This window comes from Numida meleagris, chromosome 4, assembly GCF_002078875.1.
Source record: "Numida meleagris isolate 19003 breed g44 Domestic line chromosome 4, NumMel1.0, whole genome shotgun sequence".
NCBI lineage: Eukaryota > Metazoa > Chordata > Aves > Galliformes > Numididae > Numida > Numida meleagris.
Window position 1 is genome coordinate 88551502 of NC_034412.1, and position 26981 is coordinate 88578482.

The 26981-nt window shown below is 37.7% G+C and overlaps 1 protein-coding gene across 2 annotated transcripts in view; it reads right to left on the bottom strand.

Moving 5' to 3' along the window:
• DOK7 (docking protein 7) overlaps positions 3448 to 26981 on the bottom strand; it is a 63647-nt gene continuing 40113 nt past the window's right edge. For both annotated transcript variants that reach the window (XM_021396260.1, XM_021396261.1), the window contains exons 8-12: positions 17604 to 17646; positions 11541 to 11606; positions 10433 to 10504; positions 6250 to 6399; positions 3448 to 4875 (exon numbers count right to left, since the gene is read on the bottom strand). In XM_021396260.1, the coding sequence (XP_021251935.1) occupies positions 4739 to 4875; positions 6250 to 6399; positions 10433 to 10504; positions 11541 to 11606; positions 17604 to 17646 (468 nt within the window). In that variant the 3' untranslated portion in view covers positions 3448 to 4738. The remainder of the gene's footprint in view (positions 4876 to 6249; positions 6400 to 10432; positions 10505 to 11540; positions 11607 to 17603; positions 17647 to 26981) is intronic.

The following is a 26981-nucleotide window of genomic DNA, read 5'->3' on the forward strand; positions in this document are numbered from 1 at the left end:
CAAGGACCAAACCAGGACATACGGAACCATTCAGTGGCTGATGCAGGGACAACAGGACACTGCTCCTGCTATGGAGGGTGTGAGAACACAGCAGTCTTTTCCAAGAAACCTCATGTCCTTGCTATGACCACAAGGAGGATACTCCAGCACTGGTTCAGACACCCCATGTTACAGACCCAAATATTCTTCAGCTGCTCCTTCCTCCAGTCAGTACATTCACCAGCAAAGAACTGCAGCTTTCCAGCTCCCTGCTGACACCTACCTACTTCTCTGTCAAACTCCCAATACGATTTTTTCCTGTGCTTATGGATTTGTGGCCAGAGCTGCTAAACATCCCTTGTAAGAGGACCAAGTGTGTGCAGCAGCCAAGGGCACTGCACAGAGTCCGTCCTTCAGCAGCAGTGGAAACAGACATCGATGCAGGATGAATCTGAGCAAGTCCTTACATAATAGAACTCTGGTATCCAGAGGTCAGATTTCCTTCTGAGCACAGCCTCCTCTATTTTCTGTGTGTTGAGCTACCCTTAAATTGCCAGCTCAGCCTACAGATGGGTAAAATTTAACTTATACAATAGCAGGTGCTAGGATTTATTTTTTTCTAAGGAATTCACGGCAGTATAATGTAATGTAGAGATAAATTACTGTCATGCTAAATCTGCTTTCTGATCCCACCCCCCACCACACACTCCTCAGATAAACTGACATGTATTATTTCAGTAAAACGCTGATGTTACACACGCCTCTGTGTACACAGTCAGATAATAAATTTCAATTATTCCTAGATGCTCTGATGCAGAAAAATGTATAAAAGCAAGCAAATTTTAAAGTTAACTTTCCCTCACTCTGAAGTTCTTACCAAACTCAAAGCTCAGTTGGCAGCTGCACTTTCCCAAACCTTCCCACTGCATTATAAACCATTTATTGCATCATAATGCAGGATGTGAATTACGTATATTTTGCTGTAACTTTTGTGCCAGTCTTCCAAAGAAAATCCACAGAACTGTCTTTAATCTGTATCCACCTGATTGTCACTGACCTAAGCTTCAGAATGAGCCTGCCTAAATGCAGTTATCTTTCAAGGAAAGCATGAAACTGAACACTTCAGAAAAAAAAAATCTAATTTTTTTTTAATGACACTTTAATTATAGAATCATAGAATCATTAAGTTTGGAAAAGACCACTAAGATCATCTAGTCCAACCATCAACCCATCCCCACTAAACCACATCACTAATTCTACCCACCTGCTCTGAAAAAGGATATGTTTACATAGCTAGCCCTTACAAATTTCTATTTAATAACTTCTAAGTCTTCCATCTTTATTTTGTTTGGTCTCGTTGCTGCACAGTATTAAATTAACATTTCCCTTCAACCTGAATTGCAAAGCAATGGTTGTGTAACTGGCTGCATGATAGCTGAGGATCTTCCTAGGGAAAGGGGGATGCATAAATACAGCTATGCCATCTAAAAAAAATGCTGAATTATAACAGAAATCAGCAGTTGGAATTTAAAAATCTGAATTCTTCCTGTGGTCACTTTAGCAAAGGATGTGTACGTTATCCCCAGCAAACTGGAAAAGGTACTTACTGGAGTGCGCGTGTTCCAGCACTATTTAAACAACAATGTAATCACTCCTAAGTCAAATTTGAGTACAACTTTCCAAGCTACAATCATTAAAACTCTTTTGTTTAACTCTATGGCAGAGAGGAAAATGAGGAATTTTTCAAAGCTATTTGCTAAAAACAACTGATTTTCATGCACATTTAGATACCCACAGGCACAATTTGGCATTTCACCAATGGGGTACCACAGTACTATCAAAACCCAGACAACTATTAGTCTTGTTTGGCACGTGAGTGCCTTCAAAACTTGGCCCTCCCTTCTGTAGCATTTTTTGACTTGGAGAAATTCCATTATCCAAATAAAAAATGTTCTGTAACAGCATACAAGCAATGCCATAAAAACCCATTGGAGCAGTATTTACATTTGGCAGCAACCTATGGAGAAGGGCGATGGGAGTAAAGCAGCATGCACACGCTGCACGCAGATGTGCAAAATAGATGCATGGCAAAGAGAGTTCAACCATGGCATAGGCTGGTTCAGATCAAACCACTATGCCCCAGCTCTTCACTTGCTGACAGCCTGTTTTGTCATCCCTGAGAGCACTGTCCCCAAACTGGTACTTCTGGCACACTGAAGTACTTCGAGAACATCACCAGACCAACATCGCTTTGTCCTTCTGGCAGTAAATGCACATTCTCCTGGCAAGGGCAGGGGGAGAGCTCACTAGCAGAACAGAAGAACACTAAATTAAAGATGAGCAAAGCTTTTGTTTGTGCCAGTAGAAGTTACGAGTCACATTTATGTCCCAAAGCTTGGGGGATTTCTTTCTTTCTTTCTTTCTTTTTTTTTTTTTTTTTTTTTTTTTTTGCGAAGAGCTCTGAGTCCTGTAACAATCACAATCACTTATGCAAGATGGATGAGTAAACCTTTAACTGCTCATACATTAACTGCATTACTGCATTACTAGAGTTGAAGGTGCTGAAGGCCAGGTTGGATGAGGCCCTGGGCAGTCTGATCTGGTGGGGGCAACCAGCCCATGACAGGGGGTTAGAACTGGGTGATCTTTAAGGTCCCTCCCAGCCCAAGCCATTCTTTTATTCTGTGACTAGAGTTAACCCATGGAAGCTACATGGTAAGCATGAGTCTACTCATAGGATTGTATCTTGACTTTCTTTTTCCCCAGTTCGCCTCTGGAAATGGGAGGCACATTATTTATTTAGGAAAAAATGTTTTGCATTTCTGTGAGTTCCTGCTGTTCAAATGAGAAAACTGTAATTTTTTCAACAGAATTTCAAGCTTATAGCTCCACAGGGGAGTGTCTTCAAGATACTATAAAAAAGCAAGCCATCATTTTTTAACAGATGCAACAGTAAGGCTTGACTTGCTGCTTCAGCCTTCTCAGCATTTTGCAACGCAATTTCCTGCATGAGAATAACAAGCGAATTTAAAAAAAAAACAAGCAAAAGTCATCTTTCCTATTTAACTTATTCAAGCTAAGTACAAAAAGAGAAATAGAACGCTGGCCTTCTGAGATCCCAACTTTTTATTCCAGTATCAGAATACAGCTCTGAAACAGTGACTAAGCAGCCAGTGGAACTGGAAAACACTGCATTTCAGTGCATTAGGCTAGCAATACTCATTTGAAATATGAAATATAAATAAACATATCACAGAAGTTTCTTCCCTGCAAGCTCCAAGTGGGGAACTCGTAATGGAACAGCACTGGTTAGTCCAGGTGAGCACTGGGCCCTAGGAAACCCAGTCCCAAGGAGCTTCAAGTCCAGGGAAAAAGCCCATGCTACTCCCTTTGTACCAAATGTATGTTTACAGAGTAGATCACCATGGCACGTTTGTCAAACAATAAGAAAACATTTTAAAACGAGAGTCTCATAAGGAATATTTATTTTTCCCTTCAGAAATAAGCTAGGGTAATAAATAGGAAAGTATTTCTTAGTACAGAAAAGATGACAATGGCAATTATCACCTCTCAAATGCTTTTTTTTTATTATTTGAGAGATTTTTAATATTTTACATTACTATTGAGGCTACAATTAAATCAATTTATAGGTCAAATTCTACCTCAGAAACATCTTGGAAGACACTGTGCTCTAACCCAGGACTGGTTCAATGCTACTTACATATAACATAGAATTATTCGAAAAAAATGTTCACATCAACGTGGATGATCCAATTTTTAACCTGGTACATCAGGCATAATTTTGGAGATATAAATAAAGAACTCAAATTTCAAATGTGACTATTTCTTTTGAATAACTTGATTTTAAGCTATTTCATATGAGAAACCTGAGATCTGATTTTGTCAGTGTGTATGTTAAATACCAGGAAACTTGATAAGAATTACAGGCACACAGCAACTATGAAATCAAAGCCCATGGTGTCTAACACAAGGCTTTTAAGAACAGAAGCACCCAAAATATCACTTCAAATTACTTAGGTTTTTAGGCATAATTAAATTAAACCAATTGTACATGTGTGTGCTCTTGTCTGTATGCACCCCTAAGACTGCAACATTTAAAGCTGAGCTATTTTAGCCAAAGATTTGTGAGGTATAAAACTTAATTACTCATAGATATAGTTAACTATGTCTGTAAATGAGCATATAAATTGAACAAAACCATGCCTGCAAAAAATCAGGCACTGAGTTTTCTTGCTTTGGTAAGATTTCATTAATACATTAATAAAGGTTTTACATAATTTATACACTCAGACATATACATATATTTTATCTGTAATGTGTGCTTACATACATACATATGCAAACATATGTGTACACATACCACACACACTCACATCCCCTTATACGCACACATTCAAATTCTTTAAAGAAAATGCCATCATTTAATAAGCACTGGAATTGGTTCCAGGTTCTTACATGACTTCAGACTTATAGAAAAAGGTAGCTTATATCTATTGCATATGAAAAAGAAAAGGAATTTACAATCAAAATTAAAAAAAAAAAAGAAGAAGAAGAAGAAGAATGCACACACACCCCTCACATTACCAGCTTTCCAATTAGGAATCAAAATGTTGGAATGAATCTGGTATAAATGCAATATGCAATGGCAGCTTTGTATTTTTTTTTTAAATAAATCTGAATATTTTGGAATTTAAATTAGTACCAATTAATGGTGAGCAAAAGTTCTTTCATAGACAAGTCACTGCTGAGTCCCTTTCTTCTTCTGCTCCAGCTCCTGCAAGCGTTCCTCCCGGCACTGTGCATGCTGTGTTCCCACTTTGTGGGCTGTCTCAGTGGCTGCAATGTCAATCTGTGCGTATCGGGATGATCCACTCCCTGAAATACCAAATGAAATCATATAGTAGTCCATACCCTTCTTACAATCTGAGGTAAAACTGACCCAGGCTGAAACTATTGCTAGACTTCTTCCAAAGATTTCCTAGGTGATCTTGGTCTGGTATTAAAGCTCTACAAAGGAAGTAAGATGATAAGTACAACAAAAATGTTCAATCTCCACCCCCGTTTCTCCCAGTAGAAGACAAAATTGAACAGAATGACAATTTAATCCAATAATTGGCAATAAGGTGGAGAAAAGTTGCTCTATTTGCTCAGGAGCAGAGCAGTTCTGTATAGGTGTAGATGCATCACTCTGGAAGAAGGGAAAACTTTAATATGAAAAATATATAATATAAATATAATATATAAATATATAATATTTATAAACATTAGGAGCACCTCCAAAATTACACAACTCAAGCATGGGTTGGTGTTTGACATACAGCAAAATTTATGTCAGTTTATGGAATCAAGGTTCTTCGTTCTTAATGCTTTGGTTCCCTGTCTTTAAAGTGAAGATAAAACATGACTTCCGTATTTCAAGAGAGTGTTATACAGACACCTACATTAAGGTCTGTGAGAAGCTTAGAATTACTTACCTAAAGTCATGTAGCACTGAACAACACTAAATAAACAAACAAACAAACAAACAAACAAATAAATAAATGGGAAAAAATGGAAGATCTCTCAATAGCAAGTCTGTGGAATTCAATGCCAAAGCCTGGTTAGGAGTTTTCTGTAAGGAGGGAAGTGCCTGTAAGTGACTGTACATGGTAGCTATAATTCACATTTGTGTGCTAATTCTCCAAGATAAACATTACAAGAAAAATACCCATATCCAGAAAAAGAATTGGGGTGGGTGAGGTGGGCGGAGCAGGGGGTGTGTGTGTAAGCAAATGCTTCTGATTTTCTGCAGCCCTCAGGGAAAGCAGACAGAAAACACCATAGTCTGTTCTTACACATTTGCCACATGGCTCCAGAGGCAGTATTTTAATATCTTTAGGAGCAAGCTCTGTACACCTACACCCATGACCCTTTTGCTGAATCCAAGCAAGAAAAGTTAAGCAAGTGTAGCCCTAACACATGCACTGAAAATCTTGAGAACATGAAGAAAATTACTGTCAAACTCCAGAGACACGGAAACATTCACTTTAGAAGGACTTCATATACAATATAACACATTAGAGAACTCTGCTAGTTATAAATCTTTTCCAGAAAAGTTGACAATTACAAGAATTAACTCACAAAAATACACGGGTACAAATTCCTCTGTTAGCCAGAGGCTATGGGCAGGTGAGAAATTATTTTCCATACCACATACAATTCGTAATACTGTACCCACTGCTGTTCAAATAGTCCTGGAGGCTTCCTTACCTCTTATGCTTGTACTGGCTTCTTGAAGTTCCAGTTCCATGTAATGAAGTTGTTTTTTGGAAGTAGGACTGACAGGAATATTAACATAGGTGGCTGCCTCGCTGTGGGGTCGATCTGATGTAGGGACATCTGCTGAATAACCTACAGCCCCTTCCAAAATAAGTAACGTTATTATAGACACTGTTTGCAATGGCCAATGAACCATTTCATAAAACACATTGTTCTGTCAAAATGTTCTGAAAACAAACATTCAGCAGTAACAGCTCACCAAACGGTACATCCTTCAGTCCTACACAGGACATGGGAAGACAGAGGTTTCTACAGAAAATATCCTCAGAGACTGATCAAGTCAGGATCCATGCAGAAAACCACAGACCATAGCTGGTGATCTCATGTTGTGACAGAAAGCAAACACTGCACAGAAATTCTCTAACAGACACAATGTATGCAACACTATTAACCTGAGTTGGAGCTGAAAGCATTCAGAAGTAAAGCCTTACATGAAAAGATCTGTCCCAGGAACATGTTGACTATTATAGCATCCAGAAGAAAGCAACCAAAATCTCTAGAATTTCAGAAGCCGCAGAAACACAGACTGAAGACTGCTTAATGCTTGGGGAAGGCAAGCTTGTGCAGACAATGCAGACAGAAAACATAGAATGGTTTGGGATGGAAGGGACATTTAAGATCACCTAGTTCCAACCCCTCTGCTATAGGCAGGGACACCTCCCTGTAGACCAGGCTGCTCAAAGCCCCATCCAGCCTGGCCTTGAACGCTTCCAGGGATGGAGCAGCCACAACCTCACTGGGCAACCTGTTCCAGTGTCTCACCACCCTCATAGTAAAGAATTTCTTCCTTATATCTAGTCTAAATCTACCCTCTTCCAGTTTAAAGCCATTTCCCCTCATCTTGTCACTACATGCCTTTATAAAACATTCCTCTTCAGCTTTCCTGTAGCTCCCCCCTTCAGGTACTGGAAGGCTGCTATAAGGTTCCCCCTGAGCCTTCTCTTCTCCTGGCTGAAGAGCCCCAACTCTCTCAGACTGCCCCCATAGGGGAGGTTCTCCAAGCGGGAATAGATCATCTAATAAAAGACTTAAATTTCAGGAAAAAAGTAAATTAGATGAGGGAAAATCTTTCTAATAGAAAGGAGCACAAGAACACCAAAAGAAATCTCATAGAACCTGAAGAATTTCAGCATCTAGAATTTCCTGAAAATGAGATAGACTAACATCAACCAGGAAGCAGTTTCCCACAAAGTGATTCTGTCTTAAAGAGATTTCATTATCTACTGGATGACTTAGCAAGACCTTCTCTAGCCCAATTTTCAGTTATTCTTATCTTGCCAGAAGTGAAACAAAGAGAGAAGATCTTCATGGCTTCATATGTCTACGTTTCTGTTGTACTGCTGAGTCCAGAACTGGACAAGGAAAACCAGGTGAGGGCTCACCTCCCTTGACCAACTGGCAATGCTGGCAGGATACAATGATTGTGTCAAATGAATCTTCAGAGAAGACAGGTTTTCACTGTTGTTATTACATACTTATTATCACTCGTTTTGGTTTTCTTTTATAAGTTTGTTAAACATATTTAAAAAAAAAAGAAAAAAAAAGTATTTCTAGTTTTTTTCTTCCACATTTGTCTTTGGCAAGAAGCAAATTATCTTTGGGAAGAATCAATGATTTTTTAAACTTTTTGGTCAATGACTAAAGCCAGCTTTCTCCAGAATCCCACAACCATGACTTTATATATATATATACATATATATATATGAGTAAACTGGTGGAAAAATAGTTGTCACAGACAAACAGAAGATTCAGTGCCACAAGCATTGTCAGTCATCACTTAAAGATGTACTAAACTGAAGAAGAGGCAATAAGATGCTTATATGTGGTTCATCAGCTGTTATGAAGGGACTCGTAATGACTTTCATTTGGAAAGTTCATCTCAAAATGTAAAATCCAACATGAAACAAGGAAACATAAACGACACAGTTCTTGAGTGCTAGGGACTAGAGAGAGATCCCCTTAGAGCCTACTGTTAAGATGGGATAGAGGAGTGTAGAGGAAAAATGGTATTTCTTCCAGATTCTTCTTCTGCTTAATGTTCTCTCATTAAACCCTTCCTTACCCAAACATAAAACTCACACCAAAATTTTACTTTTCCAAATCACTGTTTTTATTCCATTCAGACACTGCTGGAGTGTGAATGGAAAGGCAGTAGGCTTTTTAGAGTACAAAGTGTAATGACTTCTTAAATGCAAGGAGGAGCAGTTGTAAATTGCCATAAAGTGAAACTTTCTCTTCTTCTTGGACAGCAAAGAGACCTCGTACAGGTTGGGTAACATTAAGAGTTGTCAGATTAATATCCAGGATAATGTAGTCTCTCCAGGTGTAAGCTATTTAAGTCAAAGCAGTCTACAGAGTGGTCCAAAATTTTAAAAGTCTTGAAAGATGACCTATTTTCTAACATATATTCATTTAAAAAAAAATAAGAATAAAAAAAATTGGAAAACCACTGGAACATTCATGATGGAGCTGACCGTTTTCTTACTTCAAGTTATGGCTCCTAAGCAAGTGTTAGAGAAAAAAGGAAAAACAAAAAACAACAACAACAAACACCACTACCACCACAAGAGAAATCTAACTGTACCAAATATCACTCTCAGAAATAGCTGAATGATGCTGTCTAATATATTTCAATGAAACTTGGCCCAACCATGCCAAAAAGGATTTGGAAGAACAAGAGCACTGAAAATCTGCATCCTAAGTAGTTAAATTCATAAACAAATGACAACCTTAAGGGCTGATACAGCATCATGAGTAGTTATGAAGAAAAAGATGCTTTTGAAGTCTTTCTATATACTATTAAAGTGAAGTAGCAGGATGTTAAGTGAAGTGTCCTCGAAGCCAGTGGGCTTGTAAGCTAGCAAACTCCTCTATAAAACTAAGTAGCAGAAAGGCTTTAGGAAGGTGGATCTTATAACTGGAGATTTTCTTAAGAACTAAAACAAAAAAAAAAAAAAAAACAAAAAAAAAAACAACCCACACAAGGAGAAAACTATATTTATTGGTAAACCTTTGTGCAAGAAAAAAAAAAAAAAAGAAAGCCGTGGCAAGACTCAAAAATGCTTGCTCTAACCTGACTTAAAGAAAAAAAACAAAACCCAAGTACAAAGCTATGCAGATTGGAATAGAAGTGAAGGAAACTCTCCTCTTGTTTAATCTGTTCTTTTTCAACAGAAACTTTGCTTTCTTTCTAAGCATAGAAATACTTGGTTTTTCATTTTTTCTTTGAATAAAAATATCTCATTAGAAATGAAAAAGTGCTTTATCTTGAATAAAAAGGTTTATTTGAATAGCACAAGACATTTAATATCTCTTACTAAGAAAATAAGGCAGACACAGAGTGCCATGGACAAAGAAGATGCTTTCTGAATGGACAAAGGTAGAAAATCGTTACGAGAAGGTTCAGAAGACCAGGATTTGTGCAGGATTTGTGGTCATTATTGAGGGAGAATTTGGAAGAAAAAAAAGACCAGAATTTGCAGTTACAATTTAGAGACATTCTGAAAGAAATGGCAGAATATCATGTTTGAGGAGAAAGGGAGGAAAAGGAAGAAACAAACTAGATAGTTAAACTAGTAACGAGAAGGATAAAACAAGAAATGAAGTGGCGTTTAAAAGAATCGGGGAGCGGAGAAGAAGGTAAGGAAAGGAAAAGATAGGAATGATTGGGAAGAGGAAAAAAATGTGTATATTTGAAAGTGATGTTTCATTCTTTCTGTCAGTATTTGTTGTTCACAGAAAGAAAACATTATAAACACTGCTGTGGTATGTATGTGTATGTGCATGTGTATCACAGAATCATAGAATCACCAAGGTTGGAAGAGACCTACAAGATCATCCAGTCCAGCCATCCACCTACCACCAATATAACCCCACTAAACCACGTCCATCAACACAACGTCTAAACGTTTCTTGAACACCTCCAGGGTTGGTGACTCCACCACCGAATATACCACTCCAGATGAGTGTTTAGGAGTCTCAATATGCTTGTAAAACAAGCTTCTGCAATTGTCATCAACTCAAAAAAATCAACGTTTAGAAGTCATCACAACATTAAAAAAAAATCAGAAATTAGCTTCCTGTGATGCAATTGGTTGCAAAGATCTTTACTCACCAGGCTCCTCGGGGCTAGTAGGACTTCCAGGTTCTGCAGGAAGTGTCAGCATCTCATAACCACCTTTAGGACCTACAATACAGGAACACCATCAACAGCTTAGAATTCAGCAATTTGCACAGTGAAAACAAAGTGTATGGTTTTTCTGGTTTAGAGTCATGATCTGCTAATCTAAACAACCATACTGGAAGAAAATCTCAGATAATAGCTATTGTTGACTTTTCTGTGGTGATGATGTCAGCTTTTTTTAATGAGAGCAAGTAAACAAACATGGCCATTTTAACAGCTAAAGACACAGAAGGGCACCAAAGTCAACAGTGTGTTTTGCCATATATCAACGTGGGAGAAAAGCTGTCTTGAACGCATGAATCAGGGAGAAGTGGGTGGGTGATCTTGGGAGCATTTGGAAGACTCTTGTTAAAATTCCACCTCCAGCATGATGGATAACTTCTTGATTTCTGACAAAGCACTGTAGAAAGCGCTTAAACTGTCCCTTGCAAGGACAATTTTGCTTTTCAAGTGCAAACCATCAAGTTTGCAAGAAGCCAAGTTGCACAACATCACTGGTGCTTACAGAGCACTAAGATGAAAAGATTCCCAGGTTCCACCATGATCATGGACTCCACCCCACTTTCATGTAAGGCAAGCTAAAACGCTGTGCCCTTAATATGAATACACTGGGATCAACCATGAATGACAAATACAAGTTTATCTGCAGGTGTTTTTCCCTTCATTACCATGAACTATCTTAAAATGTGCTGCTTTTTTCCTCATCATCTCTTTGCTAGGGTACAGGATTTCTCATGGCCTAAGGTGGGGTTTTTTGGTGGGTATCCTTTGTTAAAATGCTGGCAGCATTATACTACTGTGAATAAGATTACTGCCTATGCTCTGACACTTATCTCATCTGTCACTGTCTCTTCTAAACTTATCCCATCTGTCAATGTATTTCTAACAAAACCCTGCACAGCAATAAGCTCAAAGATATATAAGTGTTACAAAAGGGAATCAAATCATATATTAACATTTCCTGAAGTTTAAAATATTTTAAGTCTAAATAAATTTGAACTTACAAGCACTCACATACTTCATAACCACTTATACCTACCAGCTTGAAGACTGTGCCCTCTATGTAGTTTCAGAGACCCAGAAGCTGCCATGACAGAAGAAGCACCTGTTTCCAAAGAGAGATATTCATATTAAATCTAAATACCTGCTGCTATTGTTAGATATCTGCTGTGCATCAGCATTCTTAGTAAATGTTTCTGAAACATCAAGAAAATTACCATAAGTATTGTAAGTCTTTGGCACTTGCTCTTGTAAAATTTCATGCAGTTGGTAATTGCCCAACCCTCTAATTTGTCAAGATCTCTCTGCAAGAATTTAAAGCTGCCAATAAATTCTTATCAGACTGGGTCCAGAACCTGTTAAAGAGAAGACCTGTACTACACTTCAGTAGTCCACTGTCCAGTGGTGAAGGATCTAGCTTCAGTGGGGTTTGAATCTGGGTCACAGCTGGTTCTTGTGAAATAGTGTTCCAATTGTTACAGACAGGAAAGCTTTAGCGAAGACATATCAGATGGCACAGTAATTCTTTGCTCTTTTCAGATCGGCAGGAAATTCTCCAAACAGCTTCAGACAAGGAAGTTTAAGGAAAGATGAGCTAGAAACTTGGAAACCTACAAACCGGTACACATGCAATGCAGTTTGTGTACATCCATATATCCCTTCTTTATTCAACAGGCAAACTAAAGAGCATTATACTTAACTTTTCAGTTAGCGTTATCATTAGCAGGCCACAAATTTCTTGTCTGTGCTGTTCTAACAATGGGCACCTTAATCAAATTGAATGGCATTTACTTCCTGACATGAATAATTTCATGGGAACTTCTTGTGCAAGTAAGTGGTACTTAACACAAATGAAGTAGGAGGCTCTGCTTATGAGCAACCCTGCCACTGGTGACAGGGCAGCTGTACCATGTGCAGCTGGGTGCTTGGGATCAGTATAAAATTAACACTGTCTTCTAAACCGATGAATAGTCTCTGAGCAGGTGAGACATTTCTTTGCAAATTGTTTTTAAAATAGCAACCAAAAATTAACATAATTCATATGTAACACAAAGAAATTCTGTAAGATAAATAGCAATCTCAAATACCTAAGAAATCTGCATGACCTGGGAACAAAAAGAAAATGGTACTTTCTTAACTCCTTCCCTGCATAAATGATACACCCATAAAAATTATTTTCTAATTCTAATAATTTTCATGGTTGTAAAATTACTCCTGCATTTTTATGAAAAACACGTAATAAAAATACATAATTTCACTTGATGAGGATGATACATTAAAAAAAATAGCAAATATATTTCAAAAATGCATAACTGAACTAAACCTTTTCTTTTGCAGTTTTTTTTGTACATAAAAGCATATGTAGCGTAATCCAAGGTTACAAGAATGACCAAGTGTGCCATATGGAGAAAACTGTATTTAAAGAAACAAGATCAGATTGTAGAACCTTTATGAATCTTGAAGAAATCTTAAGCACGAAAAGCTTTTTTTTTTAATTCTGTCTTTAAAGAGACTGTTAATGTAAATAAATGCAAAAACAGGCTAAAGTAGTATGACATCCTAGACTTGGTGGTTTATTGGTGGGGTTGAGGCTTGATGATCTTTGAGGTCCTTTTCAACCCAGGCCATTCTATGATTCTATGATTTATACTTCTCACCTCAGCGTATTGCCGTTCCTGCTTTATTAAGGACATCAGAACATGCTTTATGAAATTGAAAGTCCCAACTTACTTTGAAAAGAAGACTACAGCTTTGTGCTAAATGCAGTTTCATCACAAAACTGTTTTGGGTTTTTTTGCCCCTCAATAACTTTATGTAATTCAATAGGAATTGTTCTACAGGAAATTGGGATTTTGAAGCAGCATTTGTAGGATTTGTGAAAAGCACACAAGAGAGGGAAGTAAATTTATAACCACAAAATATTCCAGTCCATTTAGGGTCATGTTGAAATCTTCCCCCATGGAGCTGCTTTAAAACAACCATGTTAATGCCTCTGGATTTGAAGTATTGCATTTTCCTCATTTTCAGATCAGGAAAATAAGAAATATTTACATAGTCAAATCTCTCATGAATTTTTTGTGAAGCTTCTAACTATATTATATAAACACATATCAACAGAGATCAACCTATTTTCTTCCTTCTTCTTCATAGTGACCATATACGCTGGCCTTTTGCTCGTTTATGAATCCTAGGATAACTCTTGCAGGAATGAAAGAAGCTAGCAAGATACCTTTCTGAATGTACAAAGTGTGCAGCTGGAGACTGATGCTCTCTTCCATCAGTTTTCATCTTACAAGGGATCGTTAAGAACAAACTTCTGCAGTTCCCTGTGGGGCTGTCTCGCTCACATCTTTGTTAAAACTGAGTAGTTTTCTACTTTACTCATTGTATAAGAGGAAGACAATGTTCAAAATGTGATAAAATGAAAACACGCTGTTTCCTGCCTGAATTTCTTCCATTCCTACCTACAATTAAGCTCAAAATACTGATGGAGCTCAAACTATTTGAAATGTTTTTCTAAGTGCATATGCACTTCTTTATGCCCACTCTTCAAAAATAATCACAGTTTTCAGTACGTGCTCCACAAGAAACAGCCATGGAAAAGAATACAAATGAGGGAAGCTGGAATACATCCAATAAACCAAGCCCATGCAGGTACATTTTCAAATCTTGTCACCTACTCTTATACAGTTGGTAAGAAGACACATGTAATACACAAGAAATCTCCTTACTGCCCAGCCTCTCTGCCTTTATAGAGTAGGTCACAGAACAGGCAAAGGTCACCCTACAAGAGGAAAAAGGAACCTGCTGGATCTACTCAGCCCAGAGGATGAACCAGCAGCATATGGATCACTGTCTAGCATCTGGTTTCACGACAATGACTTTTTGTCCTCAGCCAGGCCCCTAGAATTCAGATACTCTCTAAGGCCTTGGTATAGAATGATAGAATCGTAGAATCAGCTAGGTTGGAAAAGACCTACAAGATCACCTAGTCCAACCATCCACCTACCACCAACAACCCCACTAAACTATGTCTCCCAACGCTATATCTATACGTTTCTTGAACACCTCCAGGGACGGTGACTCAACCACCTCCCTGGGTAGCCCGTTCCAATATAGTTTGTAAGTGCAATACATGTTTGAACGAGCTAAACCAATTCTGCTAAGCTTCTATTTTTCTTCTCCTATGGAATTATTTTAAGTACACTTACAAAATAAAGTACAATCAGGAACGAGTATGGCATATTATGGCAGGGTTTTATTAATCAGCTGCTGATAATAATAATGTTGTTCTCTTAAAATATTTAGCCCTGTGACGTATGGTTTATTTATGGTGGACACTGTTCAGCATGCTTTACTGGCTCAGTGGTAGTATTACTGTGAACTCTGTCTTCATACATCTGAAGCCCTGATGACATGTATCCTCTAAAATTTTTTTAATTACAAATTATTTCCAACCCAAGCAATAGGAACCAATACAGTATGGGCCATATTCTTCTCAAAATGCACAGTCAAAAAGAGAAGAAATTTAAGAATCGCAAAACTTAATGATATTCAAGTATACTGCTTCCAGCAGAGGATGTTTCTTTATTTCTTGATTTAATTTCCCATTCAGCTCTTATTTTTGTAATGCCAGAGCCTGCAGCACAGAAGCACAGGCTGATCAGAGTTCCCACTACAGACGTTTCATCTGGGCATTAAAATGCCAAAGTATTTACAAATACTTTTCAGCTTGCCATTAGAACAAGATACATTTCTTTGAAGTTGCTTAGTTGATTGCTCAGCATATGTAACTAACAATAGAAAGATAACATTATCACCTACATTCATTAGCAATAAACTGAAAAACATTCAAACAATTGATCCTGACTAACTCCGTTTGTTGATACAGAACTGAGGCATTCAGAAGCAAAAACTGTTGAACAGAACGGGGGCATATAGAGCATCAAATGAGGTGGGTGTGCATTTGTATGTCGTATTTGGATGGAAAAGAAAAAAAACAATACAATCATTTCTGTGATAAAAAAAGTATTTGTGACTAAGTGGATTGGTACGGCAGCAAACAACCTTACTGTGTCAGGTCACTGTAAAATTATGCACATTAGTAGGCGTATCTTGCCATCAAGCCAGTTTTTGAAAGTAATTATCTCAAAATAGCATGCTTCTATGTTATCCAGAAATGTGGATTAAAACAGCATAATAGAGAAACATAGAAAACTTCTAATGCTGCTCCTTTAGTCCAACAGAACTGTCTGAATTACTGCTTAGCACAAAGGGACCTTTTGATACATGCCTCAAATTAAAGACAGCAGAAGCAAGGAATTGAAGGGCTACAGCATTATTTTCAGAGCTTTGCAATACCAAGTTTAATTATACTTGAAATATGTACATATCTAAAAACAATACTCCCAAATGGAAAATCTGAGGATAATAAAAATGAGACAGAGAAAACATGGGTTTATAATGCATTGTGAAGAACAGTACAGTCTTGAAGAATAAAGTACAAATATATAATCACAGAATCACATGTGGCTAATGAGACTATCTGAGAGATGAAAACCCCACAAAGACGGCTAAACACTTCAGTCACTGGCTTTAGATGCTGCATCTGTCTAAGGCAGTTTATACTAAATACAACAAGGATTCACTTTTCGCAGTGCACCAAATGTGAAAACCCACCCAAATTTTTACCAGTGTAGTGTCTTCCCTTTCTTTTGACCCTAAAATCTGTTCTCTAGTTGCATTTCCAGATTGTTTAATGACAGATTTTAACAAAATAGCTCTTTCATCTGCATAAATAGAATGAGATTGTTTTCGTCAAGTAATGTTTGCAACCACCCTTAATTTGCCACTGAAATTAATGTAGAAATATATCCACTACACACAGCTATGGAACCAAGTCCCACTCTATTTACACACACTTCCACCATAAGAATTTGTCTGGTTTCCTTGGGTTGATTAGAGGACTAAAAGCCCGAGTTATTAGAAGTAAAGAGAAAATCGGAGGTAATGATCCAATTTGTTCCTCTATTTAGACCTCTATAAATCAAGAGAAATTCCACTGACTCAAGCGGAATAACTAGGAACAAGATCTGCTACATGCTTTTGCATTTACTCCTGCTAAGACAGACAAAGGAATAGAATTACTTACGACCTTCTTCAGAGACATCTCCTGATCCTGGGTATCTTACTGGATTTGCTCACACAAGCAGCAATCAGCTACAATTCTTTCTTTACTTGCCAAGATTTTTTTAATTCATAACAAAACCAAAACACAAAATGTTGTTCTACTGGGAACAATGTACCTGATAAATTAATTGGACCTACTGAATTATCAAGTGAAAAGGCAAAGAATATAAAGACGTTCAAGACACTATACAACATCTCTGTACAGATATCCCAAAGGAATGAGGTGGGCACAGTACATAAAGCCAAGCATACTTACAGGCTTGTGAACTGTTATCTGTGAAGTAAAATAGTGATACAAAAGAAGCCAGAGCAGTCTGGCTAAGTGAGACAGCAAACTCCCGATGACCAACACATTCTACTGATAGGGAGATTTACAACGCAAAGACAGTCAATGTGTTACATTTGCATAAATAATCTTTCAAGGCCAGATATTCAGCTTCCTTCCTTTACCAACTGTCTGTCAATGAGAATTTCTACAGACATGAGAGAAGCAGCTCCATGTTTTCGCTGGTAAGGATCCACTCCTGGGTTTTTCTGCTATTTAGAAAACATTGCACCTACACTGAAAATACAAATCAAGTTTGCCCTTGGTGTCCATATAGCCTAAAAAGAACACCTTCACTTTGAGGACATAAGCAGAAAAAGCACTACACAACTTGATAAAGAAACTGATAAATTTGAACCTCTTTTGATTATAAAATGAAGGAAAAATTCAAATGTATTAATCTTTGCAACCAAAGATACCGCACCTCATAAATGTCAGTCTACTCAACTGCAGCAGCAAAACCAGTCACAAGCAGCTTCTCAATATAGTCTTTAATCCTTCTTCCTTGTACATGCTATTTTGTTCATGACCATTTGAGACTTAAGCATCAATATATATTAGCAAAACAAATAATTAAGTTGTTCCTACCCGGTAGAACTGGTAAGACTCCAGACTGTAATACAGCTGATCCCTAAAAAAAAAAAAAAAAAAAAAAAATTTTAGAATGAAAAATCCTCACAAGAAATAGAAACTTTACAAAGGATACGAAGAATGGCAGAGAAAAGCATTTCACCATCAGAGAGGCTTAACACATGATTTTCAAATCCAGAACACAGGCAATAATGTCCAACCTGAAGGTGTTTAGAATATGCATAAGTGCACCTTAGTGAAGGCTAACTTCACTTTGGTTGCTTTACAGCTCCTGTAGAACACACCATAAGGCTTAGGACAATTGAACTGATTGCAAAAAGCAGTAAATTTGATATTCAGATAGAGATTATACAAAGCTGGAGCAACAGGATTAACATTGTCAATTCAGGGTAGGAGCTGTGAGCAGGCCGAAGCCTGGTGTGCTTGTTCGGTTCCGTAAAACCAGCACGTTTTAGTTTGGAGCTCAGACTAACTTCAGGCTGCCTACAAATCCCACCTGAGACACACAGGCCTTTGTACCAAAGCTTTGTGTCATCTGAGCTACTTTACCATACTGGCACTGTGGCAGTCCAGCAGCAGCTGGGGCACTTCAAAGCTGGCAGCTGTAGAGTACCAGTGCCCAGTCACATCCAACAGTAAGCACATTTCAAAACGTGCAGGCCAGTTATTCTCCCAAAGCACACTCTGTCATTCACAGATGATCAGGAACAGTGATGCTTTGATCTCCAGACAGCACCAAGGCCATTCCTGGGCTACAACATCAGGGTAGGCTGTGAGGTCAGCCTGCTCTGTGCTGCTCATCCCCATGCTGCCAAGGAGATCTCTTATTTCTGGGCTCTTGGCAAGAGCAAGAATTCATCACCACAATCTATTCTTTTTGATCAATAAATTCATCTTCTGAACTTTGAAGTGGGAAACACTACACGGCTACCAGAACTGAGTCATAATGTTGTTCAATTGCACAGAAGTAAAATACCATTTTATGCTATTCTGATAGCAATTTTCTTAATCTAAATATACAGAATTACTGTGATCTCTGATCTCTGTTTCCTGTGCTTTCCTACGTGGAAGCTTTTGAGAAGTACTCAAGATACATACACACTTTATATAGGCACTGTGTTGACTTCCCGAATTTCTTAATAGGAAACAAGATAGATTTATGTATTATAAAGTTCAAGTCATACTAATTCCTGCAAAGGCAAACATATGGAGATGTAACATTCATTACATAATGCACCGCTTAATCCAGAACAAGGTGACACTGAGCAGCAAGATGGAAAGAAATGAAATAAAAGAAATTCACAGGGATACCTGACAAAAATGTAAGCACTGAAGCAATCCAGACATTGCATTTTCTGTGCAACAATCTGTCTGTCTGCTTTGAAGCGGTGGTGCAGTTTTTTAATCAGAGATTATTTTCTTGATTGTATATTAATTATTTTTAAACTTCCTTTTGTTTACTACTTGAAAATCTTTTGCTGAGCTGCTTTCTAATTTTCAGAAACTATAAATGTAACATATAAGAAAAACTGTCAGTTAGAAGCTGGATCCAGCTTCAGTTAAAGTAAGTGGAAAGACTCTTTGGCTTTGATGGAAATTGCATGAAATGGAAAACAATAAGAAAAGATTACAGTGGTTCTTTTTCAGAACATAAAATATACATTGAAAGAGCTTTGTTGGACCCCTGGGTGTATAGATTTAAAATACCATTTTGAAATGTGCAACACAAAACAACCTTGAACAGGGTTGTAACACACATCAGACAGGAGACCATCCTGATCCCCTTGCAGACGTTGAAACTCCAGTCTCAGTATGGAGATTTTTGCTAGCTGTATGCTTTAACATGAGAGACACTGAATATGAGCAACTGCACGGTGTAGAAGGGGTGGGGTGGAGGGAATCAGAAATATCCAAGATTTCATTTCTGAAACAGAAAAAAAAATCCCAAAGCATTTTATTTAAAAACACATATATATATATTCTTTTAACCATAGGAGATGTTATTTGTTTCTATAGTTACTGTATTCCACTGCAGAAGATGTGGATTTCAGTGGGGGAGAAAGCACGATTAACTGCACAGGCAAAGTACAGAGGACTTTGGAACCCCTTATGAGTAATATCTTGTATATTTAAGTAACCAGCAGACTTTAGAAGTGCATTTCACCCTCTTCCAATAATTTATTAGTGATGTATTAGTATAGAATATAAAAAAAAATTCCCTGACTTCATGACTGTGGATATAAAGCAGAATATGCTGCCCCAAAGATAATAGCTGCTAGCACAGCTAATGGAATTTTAAGTGGCAGACCGCAGTGTCAAAATGCATAAAATTCAAATCTTACTACTGAAGGATCTCATAACATTCAGGTAACTTTTTTTTTGCTTTTAAAAATAAATGAGTTTTTTGTTTTGTTTCTGTAACTGACAGGATTGGAGGAGTGGAACTGTATGCTACTGCATGGGCTCAATCAAAAATCATTTAAGAATAGGGAAAAATTCTTCATCTTCCTCCCTTTTGCCTCCAGAATTGGTGCAGCTTTGCTGCCATTCAGCTATTGCGCTTGATGCATGAAGCTAGATAGCAAGTCTGAAAAAATATTTTTAATTTTTTCTTCCAAAAATGCATTGCAGACCAGAATATCCTAAATTACAGCAAAAACAGGGCTAGAAATAAAGGATAGAAAGCAGAAAACATGAAAGGAAACTGGAAGTTCTTTAAAACAGGAAGCATTTGGATTCTCTATTTATATATAACCTCCTGACAGGAGTTCCCTTCAACGTTATAGATCTTCGAAGCAGCAGTGATGCACATAAACAAGTAATAAGCTGAATATTTTTTACTATGATTGGTTTTCTTCTTGATTTTTAGCAAAGTTGTTATTTGCAGCATCGGCTGCTACTTGCTAAACAGCACGGCTCCTCCTGTAAACCCAAATCATAACTACTTGATTTATTCACAAATTAAGTTCAGCTATTTTTCCCTCCTCCCAGCATTGCACAAGTATTGCACTTCTGTAAGAAACGGGAGGATTAAGAAGCCTTCCAATGCTGAATGCTTCCACTGCAGAAACTTTTTTTCTTTTTTTTGGCAACGTGCTGCTTAATCCAACTTAAAATCTGTCAGCAGGGCATTGAGACCTCTGCATGTGAGCACAGAACTCAAACCATCATTTTCTGTTTATTCTGCACAAAAATAACAAAAAATTAAACAGATATCGCTAACATATGTACAGTTTCTTTAACAACTGAGCATTATTTCATGGCTTGAAATCCTAGTCAGTCTTACAAAACTAAATCTAAATAGTTTTTAATTAAAAATTACAGGTTAGATGGGTAAGATAAGAAAACTGATGAAAGCTGGACAGAAAATAACAGTTAATACTTTCAAAGTAATTAGTAGGAGATTAGATGATACCTGACAAAAGATACAAAAGAGCAAGTAGAAGTTAGATGAGTGGTACTACATCAGATATGGGACACTGATAAAATATCATTGGAATTACAGCAAGTAGACTGAAGACAACAAATGAATAGAAGAATTAAATATGATTAGATAGAAAGGAGTCAGAGTTAAAAATGAGTCTTCTGTTTTCATGTGATTTTTCAGGCTATGAAATTGTTGTTTTCATTTTCATTTCACTGCATTTATTCTATTATTTTTGCAACTATGAGGTCTCCAGCCATAATCCTTTGTAAGAGAGACTTCACTAACTTACAGTGGCTGCTGCTGAGACAACTCACTAGAAAGAAGGGGATCAGAGACTTAAAAGCTTTTCTAATTCTACATACCTATGACAAAACACACTTTTGTCAGTAGGAGAAACTTTGTAAATTATTGTGGTACAATGTACAGATGTAAATGCGTGTTTTTCAAATACAAAGTACAATACAGATCTCAAACTACCGTTAGGCTGAAGAAAAAAATGACAAGTGACCTCACTCCTATAATATGCTTTTGTTATGACTGGTATGATATTCCAACAGTAATTAATGATGTATTTATTTAAATCCCATGAATCTCATGCTATTTGTAACATAATTTAAGTTAAATATCTTCTAATGTAGATTACTATTTTTTTTTATTATCTGTGACCCAAGAGCTGAGTGCTGAAATATGTGATGCATGGTTGTTAGTTCAAACAACCCCACCACTACAACACCCACAGTAAGTGGATATGTACCACTTGTATATCACACATCATGAACCACATGTCCAGGGCTATTTTAACTCTGGTAGTGATCTGGCTGCTGTCAGATGACATTCATGTTTTATGTTCTGCTTCCAAACTTCTTGGGTAGGGTTCAGTGGTGCATGTTAGGAGAAGCACTAGTCTGGTACACTGGATCATTATTCACAGATTAGCTCTGTTGCCTTAAAGAGAATCTAGCTTTAGCATTCATTTATGTCTGTTTGCAAATAATCATCATTATTATATACATAATTATTTTTACAATCAAAAACGGACATTTTTTTCTGTACTTTTTTTCTCTTTTTCATTCTCACTTTTTTTAAATATTTTATTTCACTCACTTTAAATTCCATGAGATATATGACTTACCAAATCAGCCTTCATTTAAAAAAAAAAAATCACCAGACACAAATACTTTCCCATACAAAGAGCCATGTATCCATTTTTCCCTCTATAGGCAAATCACTTTCCACCTTGTTGTCGAGGCTAATTCCTCCTCCTATTGGCTACAAGGGTATAAAATATGTACTTTCAAAAAACCAAAATATTTTTCTTTCAGATTGTTAAACATAGATGATTAGAGAGAGAGAGAGAGAGAGAGAGAGAGAGAGAGAGAGAGAGAGAGAGAGAGAGAGAGAGAGAGGAAAGCACACTTCCAAGGAAGAGTAGATCAGCTTCTCTAGATTGTAATTTTGAGCTGGGGTCCATCATCGCTAGCAAGAGGAATGAAATGCCATTTGCCTGATTACTGTCAACATTTCAAACATCCCTCATCAGCCACAGCTTATGTCATTCCCTTTGTGTATCTCTGGAAATAAAGCTTTTCTTTCAAGCCTATCTACATTTTTTTTTTATAGCTCCATTATTCTGAACCTAGTAAGAGCTACATGTACAGTTTCTTAGGTGTCATTTGCATTTGCCTAAACATATGCATGAAGCTTTGCCCCACTCTGGATTCTCAGAAAGGCTCAAGCAAAGATGAGAGAATCCAAGCTTCTTTTTCTCAAAGAGGAAGCAGCAATAGAAGTAACTATTTGCACCACACAAGTCAAAAAACACTTATAAATGGAGAAGATGCACCACAAAACTGGTCAGCTACTTAATTTTCAGTAAAAATATGATCTAGATTTTTTTCTTCTCTCTCTTCTCCAATTTTAAAGCCCCTGTGCAATATCAAGGACATGCAAAACATCCAGTTATTCAATAGAAGACCATCAAGATCACGATCCAAAAGCTATGGGATGGCCTCTGAAAAGAGAAAAAAGTAGACTTCTCTAACAATGAGCAAATATTGTCATGCCTACTATATGCAGCTTGTGGCTCTTCATCAGAATCCCTGTTCATACGTAGAGGAAGGCAGCAAATTACATTTCTGTTATATAGTTCATGACTATAGCATCTTGAACAATGTGCAGCTTCACAAAGGAGCAAAGGATTCGATGTGAAATCCTGAAGGAAGATTTTGAAATTAGCGTCACAAAAATACACTGCTTTTGGAAAACAGAAAAAAAACTTGAACATGTCCAAAGTTTTGCAAGGCTCAGATACTTCAGCAAAAACAAACCAGTTCCTAGTAAAACTGACAGTTAATGTATATTTACCATAAGGATTAAAGGCTATGACTTATTCTTGGAGCAAAGCCACAGAAAAGTTTGAAGTTGGAATGCCTGGGCTGTCACAGGGAAAAAAGTTCCCAGGAAAGGTCAATTGATACAGACACGTGGAGCAACCTTTAAAGGTCACCCACTTTGATGGCCTGATTCACAATGCCCAGCAGTTGATCAGTTTTGGAACAAATAATACAAAACTATCAAACTTTCATAATCTTTCATAACAACTCCAAATGAAACAGAAACTCCTGGCCATGGTATGTTTCAGGTGCAGGGCTCCAATTTCAGCCACAAACTTCTGATTACTCAGCTTCATCTGTCACAAGCCAACTGCCAGCTAACAGAAAGACTGCTGAAGTCAGCTCAGAAACATCTCAGTTCGCTCAGCAAAAGCCAAACATCAACTATTTTCTGAAGCATGAAGCTGATGACTTTAGTGGCACTGGCAAGCCAAGTGTCACACTAAAACACACCTCCTAAAACCTGCAGAATAATCACAGCTCAACTAAGCTACAGGTTGTTTAAACAAAGAGATGAGAAAGAGTTTAAAGTATAGTTTAGCTCTTGTCCAGATTTGTGTGCTGTTCTTCTCTTTCTTATTTTGATAGAGGAACACCTCAGTGGTGACTTTGAACTGCCATTCCTGAACTACCCCAAGGAATGGCATGAAACTGCAAGAAAGGAGGTTTAGGGTGGATACTGGGAGAAGATTCTTCACAAGATTGTGATCGGGCTCAGGAACAGGCTTCCCAGGGTAGCAGTCACAGCACAAAGCTTGCTGGAGTTCATGTGTCTGAACAATGCTCTCAGACATATGGTCTGATTTTGGGTTGTCCTATGTGGAGCCAAGAATTGGACTCAGCAATCCTTATGGGCCCCTTCCAACTCGGGATATTTTAGGTCTATGCCAGTTATGTATGCTTTTGTTCTTCTTCTTGCTGTGGGCTTCCTCAAAGCCATGAGCAATTTGCCAGAACATGACCACCAGCATCATACTGGAGCTCTGAAAATGACACAATTAAAAGATAAATGATCCTTCCCTTTACTATATTCTGTTCACCTTTGCTAGAGAAAGGAAAGATGGTTGGCCTGAGCCTTCTGCCATAGCCAGCAAAAAGGCCAAATTACCCAGGCCCAGCTGACACCTTAAAAGGAAAGACTTTTCAGTTAGTAGCCGTACTCCAAAATTCATAGGGTAGGAGTCTTGGTTGCAGCACTAAATTGTCCAACCTAATGCCCTGCTGCTGATAATATATGGACATGAGGGAGCTGACACAGCAACAAGTAACATGATTTATTCTTTTGCTTTTCAGAAATGGACCCAGAGTTACTCTGTACTGAAGAGTTACACCAGGATAGCGCAGAACTGGACAGCAATGCAATTACATAGTCACACACTGTTTTTTTTGTTCGTTTGTTTTACGCTGGGACATCTGTCTCATTCACTGCCCTAGAGGGACATATGTGTGGGTAAAATCAAGACAGCATGAGCAACCGTAAATCTGTCAATTTCTTAACAGTAAGGGGCTTCACTTTTCATCCTAAATAACTTCCTTTTAACATCACACACGCCTCTTGTTATGTACAAAAATGTTCAGGCAGACTGCTAAAGGAGAAAGCTATGCAATACCATCCGACATGTATAAAATGTCTGGCATAAACACATCAGCAAAGTTTGTGTCTGTTTCCAGGCACTACTGCAAGTCAAGCTTGCATACTTCTAGACTAGACCAAAAATAAAAAAATAATAATCATCAAGAGCAGGAACAGCTGGCCCATACCTATATAGCTCACCCCCAGTAAACAGCAAAGTCTGAAGGCACACAGCACTGAACCAGTATAAACAGTTGTAGCACTAGCATCAGCTAGACAGTTTCCAGTGCTCATGGTTACAGAGAAATGCCCCAAACCACAACAATGTAAGATACAAAGAAATTCCCAGTACCTCCCACAAACACAGATTTTGATTCTTTAGCCCTACTTTTTTTTTTTTTTTTTTTTTAACTAATTTCACAAGGTTTGTTTTTTTTTCCTCATGGTACTTCAAAGAAAAATGGGTACGATGGTTCCAGTTCAGACAAGATGACTGAATACATCTATGAATTTGAGTATCCAGCCTCTTTAACCACAGGAGAAAAATCAGAAGCAGTGACTTCTGTACAAGTGGAAGTACTTAATTGTCCCATGGAGGTACTGCAAGGCGCAGTGACAAGTTACAGAGAGAGAGAGACACTACAGCACCAAGTCCTCAAGGTGGGTCAATAAAAGCAACTCCAATAAAGAGCCAGATGCTAAAGATTATGAGCATTCCTGAACAGAGGATCTCACCTAAACCTCCTGACAGACCTCACAGCACCAAGACATTGTAGTATGACCAGAACACTCCTCACATCCTGTTCATGACAGAGGACTTTCACAGCAGGAGCCGTGGCTAGGCTGAGGGATCCAGCCAGACAGAAGAAATGGCTAAGCCAGACACAGCAAATTGCCTCAGAGACTAATTTCAGTTCACTGAGTTTGACAAATGCCTTGAATTGATGCAGGAGTTAGAAGGCAGGAACTAAAACTAATCCCTTTACAAGAAATAAAAAGACCATATGCAAATGTCATGGGGTATATTTGTCAAACATGACAACTGGGGCATAGCATCTCCTGATTTGAGAGCACAGAACTTCGAACAAATACACCTAAGAACTGATGCTAGATATAGAATAAAATTAACATCAGCCTTCACTGTCTCATCATCTTTCACCAGATATATCAAATAAAATCATTCTGACATTCAGGACATGAAAGGCTCCTAACAAAATTGCCATTAAAATAAACCATCAAATACACTCAAGTTCAGAAATGTCACTACTTTTTCTTCAGTTATGATAGTTCTCTTAAGAAATATTCAGGATTAAGATCCAGGGCAGATATTCCTCCTGATATATTGTTAAATTCAGCATATCCTAGGGCCAAATCAATAGTCACTTCCTCCGGGCAATAAAAATCATGTACATTGCCTTCCCCTTGACTCCTCAGCTGAGCTGTGGTGCTTTACAGTAGCAGATGATCTATTCTGGAATTTTATGAAAATGATTTATTTTTAAGCACAAGACACTTGGGAGATTTCCTAATTCAAGATAGCGCTGTCAACTTTTTAGGGAAGTTTTCATAACAGCATTCCGTTCCTTTTTCCTCTTCTCAGAGCCTTCCTCAGTCAGCTGCATCAGTCAAGCCACCTTTCCTAAAAAATCCAGTTGCAATGATTAAGCAAAAGAGTTCAAATATGCATTTATTCTGACTGGTGAAGGTTCAGCAATGCAACCCACAGCATTATTTTAGCCATTCATGTTTTCACAGGTGAAGATGAGTGCTGTTATTCGTAATGCAGCTGAATAGCGTATGCAGCAGCTTCAGCCATGCAAAAAAACAAATGTATTTTTCTTTCAAAAATAGCAAAGACTTTATGAATAGATAGATGTTCATGAGTAATAAAAAGTAACATTGATTATAGGAGGCTATATATTTGTATTCTTGCAGAAAGACAGTAAAATTGCAACTACCTATGCCTACAGCTGTGTCTTAAC